Genomic DNA, 13,768 nt, shown 5'->3' with positions numbered 1-13,768 from the left:
CCACACCATCGTCGGTGTTTCTGGTCTGTGCCCTGACCGGGAATCGAACTTCACGTAGGAACAGTCCTCTAACCAGCTAAACTACCTGGCCAGGGTCTTTGATCTTTAATTTTTTAATAGTGTTGATGGTTGAGTTGCCTAGTAACTGTAGGAGGAGAAAAGATGGAGTGAGATGAGGAATTTCAGAGGAGCTGTGTTTATGGTCTAAAAAGAAGCATCTAGTCACTTCGCAAGCTTAGGTGAGCTTTATCTCTGTTCGTGGACATTATACACAACTGTTCTTGGTATCAAATCAGCTTTAATAATGCTCAAGCCTCCCAGATAAATATTGTTCGTTATACTTGACAGTTCAGTTGTTTTATCTATTATGAGATTAAAGCCCACTCCCTCCCCACTCCCCATGGTGGCGTGCTTTCTATATTCATTGACTTTTACAAGCTTCACATAAAAATCTGTCGGGAAAGCATCTGTTTAACTTCTCCCTCCCTATAGAGCATAAATCACAGAGGAGCTTAAAAGAATGCCAATCCGGGTAACAAAGGTGCTTTTGTGTTTGGAATTACGTTCCCAGCAATATCTAATTCTAATACCTGCTTGCATTTATCTGCCCAGGTCTTTGTGTTTGGGGGAGGTTTTTACAGAACAAAACCGAAGCCTTCATTTCACCTTGGCTTCAAGCAGAGGGGGAAGGAAAAAAAAAAAAAAGACAAAAAAAAAAAAAAACCAGGAAGAAGCCCAAACCTCTAGCCGAAATGTATGTTCCGCTGAACTTCCCTTTGTGCAAAGTGAAAAAAAAAACAAAAGAAACCCCAAAACAACCCAGAGATTTAAGCAATGTTTTACTCTTCCCTGTTTCCTCAGCAACGATGTTCAAAATCAGTGACCGAAGTCTGCTAGACACGGATCGCAGGTGTCTGTCTTAGAACCACGAGGAATTGTTCAACGACTGCTTTCCTGGTGACAGGAAACAAAATCCCCCCTGTCGGTGTTCACAGGCTCCCCCCTCCTCTCTGGCTGGGTTCCGGAGCCTTCCCGAGTGATGAGGAAGGGGTAGGAGTTGACATTCTGACAAGTGACAACGGCAGAAATTTCCTGGTGAGCGAGACCTGCCTCTCGGCCACTGTGAAAGCGATGTGTGTGGATGTGACACCCCCGCCCTCCCCCCCAGATCTGCCAGGTGAACGGGTCGAGAGCGGAGGACACAGGTCAGCGAGGGGTCAGTTTGGAAGGAATTCAGGAGAACTCTCAAGCCCAGGAAGAGAGAGTCCCCTGGAGAGAAATGTTGGTGTGGAGAAGCATGCCAGGGACGCCATCTGTCTCTGGCAAGGTTCTGGTTAATACTTAGATTTCATAGCAAAGAAGCGTTTGGCCATTGAACTAATGTTTTGCTGAATGTGATGGCGCCCGAGACCAGACCAGGAACCACCGGGTTTTATCTAGACAGGACCCCTGTGACCGGTGTTCAGGCTGTGGTGGGGGGTCCTCATTTTAATTTTTTTTTTCTTTTTTTTTCTGAAGCTGGAAACGGGAAGAGACAGTCAGACAGACTCCCGCATGCGCCCGACCGGGATCCACCCGGCACGCCCACCATGGGGCGACGCTCTGCCCACCAGGGGGCGATGCTCTGCTCCTCCGGGGGGGGGGGGGGTCGCTCTGCCGCGACCAGAGCCACTCTAGCGCCTGGGGCAGAGGCCAAGGAGCCATCCTCAGCGCCCAGGCCATCTTTGCTCCAATGGAGCCTTGGCTGCGGGAGGGGAAGAGAGAGACAGAGAGGAAGGAGGGGGTGGGGGTGGAGAAGCAAATGGGCGCTTCTCCTATGTGCCCTGGCCGGGAATCGAACCCGGGTCCCCCACACGCCAGGCCAATGCTCTACCGCTGAACCAACCGGCCAGGGCCCTCATTTTAATTTAAGGAGCAGTGGTCATTGCCAGGGTTACAGGGTCTAAGTGGGTGCTCGGGGGCTCTTGTCACAGCAGTACTAGACAGACATTTTACCCCTCAGATCGACCTCATCCTGACCTCTGGCACCTGTTACCACAATCTTGGCACCTTTGGGGGTTTCTTCCCATATGGACCATTCCCGGGGAGTCCACTCTCCTCCCTTCCAATCCCATCTACCCTTTATTGTGGACAAAAGGACCTCACCCTTTCCCCCCTCCCTGGTAATGCTGCCCGCCCCTCCCTGTGTATGCACAGGTGACCGCCGTGGAGACAGTCCAGGCTGGGGTGGGGAGAATGCGGGGAGCTGAAGGCTCAGGCTCACAGTCTTGAACCAGAAGCAGGTCTTTCCGGTTGCGCCCGTTAGTAGTCAACGGGAAAGAGAGAGAAAGCCGAGGCGAGGAGCCCAGGGAGCGGCTACCTCAAGGAAAATAATCTGGAAGTGTAATGTTGAGCACGGCTGAAGTCTTGACAAGAAGAATGTGGTGCTCTGGGGATGGGCGTGGCAAAAACCCTGTCTGTGCCCGCGACTCGTGACGCGCGCGATGTCACTGTGTGTGATGGCGAGCCTGAGGGTGGGGAAAGAGCTGGGGACCGAGGCCCAAGGGGCTCTGTGCTAGTCACGCAGCCCCTTCAATTTCAAGCCAAGCTGCAGTGGGTAGCGGGTCATCAACCGGAATTATTCAAGGTTCAGGGTTTTTACGGAGAAAACTGGAGCTTCCAACGCGGTGCCATGTTCTCATGGAGATAAAGCTATAGGAGTTTCCATGAGCCTTTGGGTTCCTGCCCGTGGAGGGCTGACTGGGTCCCTCTCTCTGTGCCCAGCCCTCTGCAAACACCGTCCCATTGTACACTTATAGCAACCCCGTTACAGAGGAGGAGACCCCACCTGGAGAGCAGAGGGGACATGGACAGGGTGGGGTAGGGACAGGAGCCAGGCCGTCTGACACGGAAACTCCTGGGTCCTTCTCCCCACCTCAGGAAGGCACAGAGATGTTCCCGTGGAGGCGTAGTGCCAAGGCTGACTGCCCAGGGCAGCTGGGGCAGAGCTCAGGGGAGCCTGCTCACCAGGCTCACTGGCCGCCATCTTGCCCTTCCCTCTGTTCCAGCCCACGGGTAATTGTTTAGTTCAGGGGTCCCCAAACTACGGCCCGCGGGCCGCATGCGGCCCCCTGAGGCCATTTATCCGGCCCCGCTGGATTTATCCGGAAGGGGCACCTCTTTCATTGGTGGTCAGTGAGAGGAGCACATCGACCATTTCATTAGCCAGAAGCAGGCCTCTAGTTCCCATTGAAATACTGGTCAGTTTGTTGATTTAAATTTACTTGTTCTTTATTTTAAATGTTGTATTTGTTCCCGTTTTGTTTTTTTACTTTAAAATAAGATATGTGCAGTGTGCATAGGGATTTGTTCATAGTTTTTTTTATAGTCCAGCCCTCCAACGGTCTGAGGGACAGTGAACTGGCCCCTGTGTAAAAAGTTTGGGGACCCCTGGTTTAGTTGGTGGCTTCCAGCTGGACCTGGAGCCCCGGACGAGGCAGTCACATAGAAGTGACAAGAACACGCAGTCAGGGGCGGGGCAGCCAGCACCATCAGCCCTGTTACCTTGAGCCTCTTTCTGAACCTGATTTTCGGCTTGGACCAAGTGGAGACGAGCAGGCTGGTGACAGGGGAAATGACATGAGGCATGTGCCTGGGACACAGAGGCTGCTCAGTGAATGCCAGTTCTCTCTGGTCTCTGGGAGAAAGGCATGCCTCTTGCTCACCCCGGCGCCCCCAGCTCTTTGAACATCGTGAGTGTTCAAAAATATTTATTGGTTCAATGAATGCAGTGCCCGCAAAAGGAATATTTCACCCTCGTCCATTTTTAAGACACATTTTATGCAGAGGAGTCCCCTTTCCCAGGCTCTGGCAATCATGGACAGGGAAGAGTGGGTCCCCTGTGGATGCTGGAGCCGGTGCTAGTGAGGTCGGTGCCTTTCCAGGGCGAAGCGGGGGTTCCGGACTCCGCAGCCGCCGGCAGAGGGCGCCCGGGGCCTGCCGAGTGCGCCGCTCTGGGGTTGGGGCGCTCGCAGCGCTTGGGGCACAGGCTGCAGTCCGGCGTTGACCGAAGCCCTGGATGCGCTTGTGACCCAGGTGGAGCGCGAAGTGAGCGCGGGGGCCAGGCCGCTGCACTAAAGCCTGACTCGTGTGGTGAGTACCGGAGCCCGCGGGGACTTCTCCCCCTAGCCGAGGGCACCCGGAGGCAGCGCAGGTCGGACGGGAGCTGTCTGGTCTAGTGGTTGGGATGCGGGAGAAAGGGGGCAGGGTCCCTGCCCCTGTTGGCCTTTGGCAAAGTCTGGAGGTCAACCCCAAGAGGCGCTGAATGTCCCGCGGAGCTTTGCTTTTAGGCCACACTGGACTTGAATTTTTAACATCGGGATTTGTCTCAGGGGTCCTGTCGCAGGCTGTCCGAGGGTCTGGGGGCCCCAGGGTTGAGGGGATGGAGTAACTCAGGGTGGGCAAATGCTCACCTGAGCGTCCCTCACCCCTTTTACCCACAGCGTCTTATGGGGGAACCACGTGTGACTGTTGCCCGCAACTCTGCCTGTCAAGCGAAGCCCGCCCCCAGGGCAGGGGGAGGGGACGCGGGGGCGGGGTGGGCTGTGCCCCGCGGGAACCCGCCGGCCCAGGCGCCCGCTGGGTGCCAGCTCCGCTCCCTGTGCTGCGCGTTCCCACGGGCTCCTGGGAGGTAGTGGCCAGTGCCGGGGGGAGGCGTAGGGCCCTGCTCCACGGGGCCAGAGGCCACCCCAGGGGCACCCGGCTCCGGGGGGAAAGGAAGCAACGGAAAGAAGCTGCCCAAGTGACTAATTCTGGAGATGCCCTTTCCCAAGGCGCCGCGGAGCTCCTGGGAGCCCGTTTCCCGGATCTCGCCTGCCTGGAACCATCTTTAGCCCTCTGAGGCAGTGGGGCAGCACTGGCTCTCTGGGGACCTGGCCGGGGATCCTTTTTCTAAACCCGCCCAGAGATTTTTTGCGCAACGGGAGCCGAACCCAGGGTGCGCGCGCCAGGCAGGATTCAGGCGCGTCTGCTGGGGCGTTGTGGAGCCGCGGCGCCTCCCGCAGCCCGCTCTCCCAGCGAGCTAGAGCGAGCGGCAGGGGCTTTGAGGGAGACAGCCCCAAGGCAAGGTAGGTGTCTCTCGGACGCAGTTGGATTGGGCTTGAAATGAGTCAAGATGCGATCTACTCAAGTCTTGGCGATCTTTGCTTTCTCTTTGCTTTTCAGGGCGTTTGGGGAGCTGCTGTGGAACCAGGGGTTTGAGAGGAGCGAGGCATGTATTTGCAGCTGCGTGAAATGTGACTACCATTGCCTAGCTGGGTAGAGGCCTCCAGTCTCTGGATTGATAGCTTAGAATATGCTAAAAAGCCAGTGCTTTTCATGGGGAATTGAAGGGCCAGCTGGTCCCGGTGACAGTGACCTGGAGCGAGGGAGTCAGAAGACAGTTGTTGAAAAGCGAGAGGGACCTTCCAAGGGGATGATTCGGACTGCCCAGGGCAGGCTCTCGCCACGCCATCGCTGCAGCTGCAGCCCTCTGATGGAATGCCGGTGAGGTCCCCCACCCAGGGGGGCACGTGGGACTGTGCAAGGGCGAGCGAGGACACCCGCGGGTCTGACTGACCCTTACTCCCTGCCTAGGCACTCGAGGGCTATCGGCGCCCCCGGGCAGTGTCCCTCAGGAAGATGAGGACTCCGAACACCTCCACCATGGACGGGGCCGGGCTGGTGGTGGAGAGGGACTTCTCCTTCCGCATCCTCACAGCCTGTTTCCTGTCGCTGCTCATCTTGTCCACGCTCCTGGGGAACACACTGGTCTGCGCTGCCGTCATCAGGTTCCGGCACCTGCGGTCCAAGGTGACCAACTTCTTTGTCATCTCCTTGGCTGTCTCCGATCTCTTGGTGGCTGTGTTGGTCATGCCCTGGAAAGCGGTGGCCGAGATCGCCGGCTTCTGGCCCTTTGGGTCCTTCTGTAATATCTGGGTGGCCTTTGACATCATGTGCTCCACGGCGTCCATCCTCAACCTCTGTGTGATCAGTGTGGACAGGTACTGGGCCATCTCCAGCCCCTTCCGGTACGAGAGGAAGATGACCCCCAGGGCCGCCTTCATCCTGATCGGCGTGGCGTGGACCCTGTCCGTGCTCATCTCCTTCATCCCAGTCCAGCTCAGCTGGCACAAGGCGAAGCCCCCGAGCCCCTCGGATGGCAACGCCACGTCCTTGGACGAGGCTGCGGACAACTGCGACTCCAGCTTGAGCAGGACCTACGCCATCTCCTCCTCCCTGATAAGCTTCTACATCCCCGTGGCCATCATGATTGTCACCTACACCAGGATCTACAGGATCGCCCAGAAACAGATCCGACGCATCTCGGCCTTGGAGAGGGCCGCCGTCCACGCCAAGAACTGCCAGACCGCCACAGGGAACGGAAACCCCGTGGAGTGCTCCCAGCCGGAGAGCTCCTTTAAGACGTCCTTCAAAAGAGAGACGAAGGTTCTGAAGACGCTGTCGGTGATCATGGGGGTGTTCGTGTGCTGCTGGCTGCCCTTCTTCGTCCTGAACTGCATGGTGCCCTTCTGCGGGGCGGGGGAGACCCAGCCCTTCTGCATCGATTCCATCACGTTCGACGTGTTCGTGTGGTTCGGGTGGGCCAATTCCTCCTTGAACCCCATCATCTACGCCTTCAATGCTGATTTCCGGAAGGCGTTTTCAACCCTCCTAGGGTGCTACAGGCTGTGCCCAACGACGAATAACGCCGTCGAGACGATGAGCATCAACAACAACGGCGCCGTGGTCTTCTCCAGCCACCACGAGCCACGGGGCTCCATCTCCAAGGACTGCAACTTGGTGTATCTGATCCCACACACCGTGGGCTCCTCCGAGGACCTGAGGAAGGGGGAGGCAGGCGGCGTAGCCAACGCCCCGGAGAAGCTGTCCCCGGCCCTGTCTGTCATTTTGGACTACGACACGGACGTCTCTCTGGGAACCATCCAGCCCCTCACACAGGTCGGCCAGCAGCCAACCTGAACTCTGGCAGGAATCCTGCCGGGCGACGCGCTCATCCCAGCAGCTAGAGGAGGTGTCCCTGGGACTCGCTGTTGAGACAGGAAGGCGTGGTGAGGCCGGAGGTGCCAGGCGAGCCCTCCTCCGCTGCCTTTGCTTCAGCACACAACTAACTGAACCTAAAAACATCCCAGCGTGCCCTCTGCGTTCCCCCTGGTGAACCCCAGAGGCACGCCCGTGAAGCGAGTGAATGCTCACCAGGGATGTGTCTTTGGCTCCAAAATTATTTTTAGAAACTGATTCTTACCTTATAACTTAAAAAAAAAAAATAGGGCAAAGAATCAGCAATGAACAGCGTCACTTAACAAGGAACCCTTTCTGGGAAGGAAATGAGAAGGGTTGAGTTTGCTGTGTACAAACAGGTGCTAACACTGGCCCGAGCAAAGTTTTCAGATTGTAAAGGTAGGTGCATGCCTTCATGAATTATTTCTAAAAAATAATTGAGCCTTACAAGTACAAATGGGATTTCTCTCTCTCTCTCTCTCTCTCTCTCTCTTTTTCAGAACCGAGAGACGCTTTGTGGATATTGGTTTTATTTATTTATTGTATTATATGGATATTTTTAATGACAATAAATCTATATTTATCATATTTACTAGGGTAAACTCATGAGACCTTACAATCACATTTTTGTCCATTTAACTAGTAGTACTTTATAAGCCAATGGAACAAACACACAGACCCTCTGAGACCCTCAGTGCTCATGTGTAACTTCCAGAAACACAGCAAAGCTGGATAGGAGACAAGGTTGTGACAAGTTCTTAAAATTCACTGGCACAAATACAGACAAGGCAAGAGCCAACAAACGCTGTGAATGTCCCTCCCACCAACATTTTTTAAAAGTTAAAGCATAGCTACTATGGTATTTAGCATTTTTTAAATGGCCAAGACTTTCCTAAGAGAATGATTTGCAGTTCTGTAAATACCTTTAGAAAAACCAAAAAAAAAAAAAAAAAAAAAAAAAAAAAGAAAAGAAAAGAAAAAAAATCAGCTGAAGAAGAACCCACCTTGAATGTTACTATCTTAGGTGATAATGAAGAGTATCCGCCACTTTGTATTTATGTAAAATAACAGGCCCTCTCCAGTCTTCTCTCATTCCACCTGTCAGGTAGCTTTTCTGAAGCACACAGTGGCTGTCCTGGTGAGACGTGTGTGGTGAGGACAGGGGGTCTCCCCAGGGGGGCTGAGGTGGAGTCCTGCACCCCTCCCTCTCTCACCAGGTCAAACGGAGCCAACGCTACTTTTTGTAGTGCTTGCTTTAATATGAATTTAGAATCGTTTCTTCTTCTTATTATTATTATTATTTTTAAAGTCTAAATGTTAACGGTGTACAAATAGTGCCTCATGACCACCCTCCAGTAAGACGCTTCTGTTGGAAACAACAGGGGACCCCTCCTCTTGGGGCGTGTGTTCCGCATCCCAAAGCCGTCAGCCTCCCTGTGGACCAGTGCGAACCCTTTTCCTCTGTGCTGTGGGATCACGTCCCCAATGTCATCGCAGGACTGTACCGAGTCCCCTCCTCACCCTTGTGAGATACTAATCCACGTGGGGCGTTTCAAGGGAATGTCTTTGAAAGGTTGGCCAAGTTTCCTTGTGGGGAAGCCGTTTACTCACCGCGCAGATGAACCGGCGGGGGGGCGGGGCCAGAACGAAGGCTGCTGCAAGTGACCCCGCCCCCACGTCCGGTCTGTGTGACTTATGCATTGTGAATGTTTTCTTAATTTTATTGCCTGTATGCTTTCTTACGTATAATAAAATTATTTTGTGAACCCAAATCAACCCTGAATGAGCCCTGTTGCATTTGTTAAATGTGTTTTCAAAACAAAACAAAACGTTTCAGACCACCCACAAGTAAGAAAATGTGGGCGTGTTCAAGGATTTGTTACTTTTCTTCTTTCTAACGAAGGTGTGCCACATGTTGCCTGTGAATGTTTCAGCAGGAGATGTGTTTGATTTGGGCTCTGTGCTCTTGTTCCTTTCTGTCTTAGAGACCTTCCTCCCCACCCACACCCACCCCCACCCCGAGAAACCCTTGACTTGAATTACGCTACTTTTCATTTCACAGATGGGCAAGGTTCCTGAAAACCTCTGCTTTTGCTTTCAAAGCACCCAGAGACTTTAAATGGTGTAAAAAAAAAAATCACAGAAAAGCCTGTAGCTTGCTCTCAGGTTGTTTCGGACCCTTTGCTTACTGCAGCCACTGTGTGTGTAGGGTCTGTTGTAAGGGTAAATAGACCAGGAGTTTTTGTGGGGGTTTCCCCTGCCCCCCCCCCCCCCGGAGAAAACGGACAGGTTGTAATGCTGAGCTTGTCCAAATATCTGACGGAGCACATGCCTCGATCCTGCTGAACCTGTTTATTATGTCATGTGCTCACCCCTCCCCTGGTCACGTGCACCCCAGAGAAGGAGAATGCCCGAACAGCAGGTGATGTAGAAATTAAGAGTTAAGTTTATAATTTGGGACATCGCACAACAGATGGTGCCTTTTGAAATCCCATATTTGCCATCCCCAGGCTCCGGCATGTAATGAACATGTCTGGAACGAACGCCCGTCAAGCGTGAGGCCTCTTCTTTCTGTCTCATAACTTCCTGGGTATCTCTTCTTGGCAGTTTAATTTTTTTTTTTTTCTTACTTAGAAGTCCACCACAGCAGCGGCAATGTTCAGGGCTGCCACGGTCCAACCAGTGCCACGTAGCGCAAAAGCCTTCACCTTTTATTTTGTTGACAAAGAGTGAAACAGAAAGGTATAGCTAGGAATTATATCAAATGACTGTAAAATTTATTGTACTGCGGGCACTGGTGCGTTGGGCTGATGAAGGGTGTGTTATGAAATGTTCATTGTGCTGAAAGCATCTTTTTCAGAGAGTGTCATTTTCAACCATAAAAGCAGAATGACAGCAGGACTTTTATTTTTTAACAACAGTAATGAGCCTTCCTCATGATGCTCCGGGTCTGTGCTACACTTCAGTAGGGTGGAGACAGTGGACAGGAGGTGTTCTTTCTCCTCCTCTACCTAAGAGAGAACTTTGGCGGACACACAGACGCCGAGCTTGCTGGGGACAGCAGGAAGTCTCAGGAAGGGAGACTGAGCTCTGGGCTTCAAACCGTAGATTCAGAATTTATTTAGGAATGTCCTTGATTCCTCTTGGGACCTGAGCATATCACAGTGTCTGGGGCTCAGTTGCCCAGATCCATTCCATGGAAGGAGCTAAAACCTGTGCATGAGCTTCTCAGTGAGGGGTCATTTCAGAAAGGAAATCATACACAGTCCAACCTCAGGGTCTTTCTGAATTCTCCCTCCCCGCGGGCTCCGTCATGATGTCCCCCCAGGTCTCCACCCCTGGAGGCCAGTCTGCATGCCGGGGTCTGGAGTGCAGAGAGCACGGGCTTTGCCTTAGACAGAAGTGGGTGCTCAGTGCAGCTATGGCTTTCAAGCTGTGTGAAAGCCCGCGAATGCTGGTGCTTCTCTGAGCCCGTTCACCCGTTCGCTGAACGGAAATCAGCACGTGGGTTCCGGTGAGGGTCCTGCAGCTGCCGTCCGTCCGGGCGCCGAGCACGGAGCTGTCGGGCTTGCTGGCTCCTGGCTGGCTCCAGGCTCTGGAGGGGCTGATGGCATAATTGCCTCAGTAATAACGGAGCTGCTGCACATCCGACTTCTCACCTGCGTGCTGGAGCAGATGGAAATGGCTTTCAGAGAACAGGTGGCTTGGGATTTTCCCAGACCCTCGTTTTCTTTGGCTGCAGTTAACCGGGTATCCCAGGAGCCAGTGGCTTTTGCTATCTGCACGGTTAAGAAAGACAGTTGCCTTCATTGACCTCTAGGTATTGACGACATAAATCTGTCCAGTGTTTTCTTCCGAGCTCTACTTGCCCATCGCAGAATTTGTTTCAGGAATCACGAGTCAATGGCCGGCCAGCTCTGGGGCTGTGAGAACCTAGGACCAGTTGCTGTTCATTCGAGTGACGGTGGTCTTTTGAAGGAACTAACCCGGTGGGTCATGGGACTGTAGTCTTGTACAGATCAGATGAGCTCTGTAGACTTCTTTGAGATTTCCTGGATGGACAGCCACGTGGCACGTCCACCTGTTTGTGTTTTATGAGCGCTGATTGGCTGACCAGCATGACAGCCCGGAGAACCTCTCTAAGACGTTGTTACAAGGCCAAGCCGGTCGTGTTAAGTAACTTCCATGTGATGTACATACATTTGTAAAAAAAAGCGGCATCTGGTCTTGAGTCCGTTATAGCATTCAAGATTTGGGAGTTGTTATTTAAATAGTATTAGAGGCTCAGGAATAATCTCTGCTTTAAAAGGGTTTAACTTTTTAATCGCCGTGAGGAAATGTATAAAACCAGTTAGATTGTTTCTTGTGCTCAAAGAATAGATACTCTTCCAGCTCTCAAAACCGGTCCATGTTTTCAGCCATTGGAGAGACGCTTGCCCGAGCAGTGTCCTCAGGAGTGAGCCCACGTCCCAGGCTTCCACCAGCAGCAATGCCAGCGACGTGGCAGGGGATGGCAGGTCCTCTTAAGACTTTCACTTAATTCTTTTTCCCTAAAAAAATAAATAGCTTGGAATAACCACATTCCTTGAAAATAAGTTTTGTGTTGTTGTTGTGTTTCATCTCAATGGTCAGGGGGTTAGGAGAAATTATTTTTCAGATACATTTTGGCTTGAGAATACTAGCTGTGAGGTCCACAATGGGCAAAATAAGCGCCCGAGAGATTTCCCCCGATAGCTGCCCCAAGTCTCCGTTCCCTCTGCTGTTAGGAAGTGAGGGGTGTCATGCATAAAATGCAGCCGTGACGGTGTCAGGCCCCTGCTTCCCAGTGTTGGACGGCTCCCACGTACTTTCAGGAAAAAAAAAAAAAAAATGACAAGTTCGTGCAAAGCCCTTCATGATCAGGCTCCTCAGCCGTCCCCCCCCCCTAGATTCTGGCTGGACTGATAGTGAAAACCATCTCATTGTTTAAACCAGGGGTCCCCAAACTTTTTACACAGGGGGCCAGTTCACTGTCTCTCAGACCGTTGGAGGGCCGGACTATAAAAAAAAAAAACTATGAACAAATCCCTATGCACACTGCACATATCTTATTTTAAAGTAAAAAAACAAAACGGGAACAAATACAATATTTAAAATAAAAAAACAAGTAAATTTAGATCAAGAAACTGACCAGTATTTCAATGGGAACTATGGGCCTGCTTTTGGCTAATGAGATGGTCAATGTGCTTCTTTCATTGACCACCAATGAAAGAGGTGCCCCTTCCGGAAGTGCAGCGGGGGCCGGATAAATGGCCTCAGGGGGCCGCATGCAGCCCATGGGCCGTAGTTTGGGGACCCCTGGTTTAAACCTTTGTTGGGTGAACGAAGGAACCAACAAGGCAAAACGGGGGAGGCTGCTGGAGCCACGATCTCAGTGACGCTTCCTTCTGGGGCAGCAGGCGGCGTGTGTGGGTCTGCCCGGCTCTCACTCTGTCTGCGGCCACAGTCTCCGCTTGGTCTCTGAGACCTGCCGTCCCCTGGGGTGGGACATGGTTGTATAGAGGTCACTGTGTACAAACATGTGGAACATACACACACACACACACACACACAAACACACATTTGCATGTGTTTATGTGTATCATCGATGCCATTTACAATCAGTCACCCGTTGTGGGCACGTTCTATGATTCAGGCCATGTGCAGGATACTGGAAATAAACCAGACGCTACCCTAACGGTTGAGCTTTCAGTAGAGACGGGACATGCAAATTGACCGTCACCCAACACCGTTCTCAAAGTAAAACGCGTGGAGAAGGAAAGTGCTTTCTTCCAGGCGGCACCGATGGCTGTGTTCTGTTGCGTCCCCGGTAATCCTCTCCCTGGCGTGGTGCCAAGCACCACCCACTCCTTCTCTCATCCCATTTTCACACACGCTCCGTTTCCACGCTCCACGATTGCCGTCCCCAGTGTACCGTTCAAAACAGGAACGTGCAGCGAGGCCCTGCAACGTGTCCCAAGCTCACACAGCCAGTAAGACCCGGGGCAGGTTTGCGTGTAGGTTTATCTGACCTCAAAGGTTACTTCTTCGGTCATAAACCTGTTCTTTTTAAACCAGAAATGAGTCCTAACCCAGTGAACCGCTTGATAAGGGGGTTTCCAAATCACCTTAGATATTGGCAGATTAAAAACGCTTTCTTAGGATCGACACTTCCATTGTACACAAACCTAGGTAATAAAACCCTGCGTCCCCCTTCCATTATCTAGGTTCAAACGTGAATAAGACGAAAGCGATAGACTTTGAGCAGTGACGATAGGAGGTCTGTGTCTTTGGACAAAGCACAAGGTAGGAGCCAAGAAGACATTTGTTCTTGCCCCAACGTGACCCTGTGGGGTTCAGAGATAACAGAATGGGGAGTGGCTTCTTCAGGGGTTGAAATGCTCCGTGTTCGGGGATCAGTTTGACCAGGGCACACTTAACTTTAATTCAGCAAATGTTTATCCACACCTGCGCCGCGGGATGTGGGGGGGGGGGGGGGGTGAGAGGACAGAGCCGGGTGGGAAGGATGCTTCGCTGGGGCTTGGTGCCGCTGGGGTGCTGTGTGGGGAGGTGGGGAGGGGGGTGAGAGGACAGAGCCGGACGGGAAGGATGCTTCGCGGGGGCTTGGTGCCGCTGGGGTGCTGTGTGGGGAGGTGGGGAGGGGGCCCGGGCGGGGGAGGCAGCAGCATGGAGGTGGACAGGAGTTTGGCAG

The 13,768-nt window shown here is 52.7% G+C and overlaps 1 protein-coding gene across 1 annotated transcript; it reads left to right on the top strand.

Moving 5' to 3' along the window:
* The first annotated feature begins 4,690 nt into the window (after positions 1 to 4,690).
* On the top strand, positions 4,691 to 7,281 carry DRD1 (dopamine receptor D1). Its single transcript, XM_066343195.1, has 3 exons — positions 4,691 to 5,105; positions 5,203 to 5,523; positions 5,614 to 7,281. The coding sequence occupies exons 2-3, from the start codon at positions 5,518 to 5,520 to the stop codon at positions 6,997 to 6,999; spliced, it is 1,392 nt and encodes a 463-aa protein (XP_066199292.1). The 5' UTR covers positions 4,691 to 5,105; positions 5,203 to 5,517; the 3' UTR covers positions 7,000 to 7,281.
* The last annotated feature ends 6,487 nt before the right edge of the window (positions 7,282 to 13,768 follow it).

Source organism: Saccopteryx leptura, chromosome 6 (assembly GCF_036850995.1).
Source record: "Saccopteryx leptura isolate mSacLep1 chromosome 6, mSacLep1_pri_phased_curated, whole genome shotgun sequence".
In the NCBI taxonomy this organism is placed as follows: Eukaryota; Metazoa; Chordata; class Mammalia; order Chiroptera; family Emballonuridae; genus Saccopteryx; species Saccopteryx leptura.
This window is presented reverse-complemented; position numbering and strand designations above follow the sequence as displayed.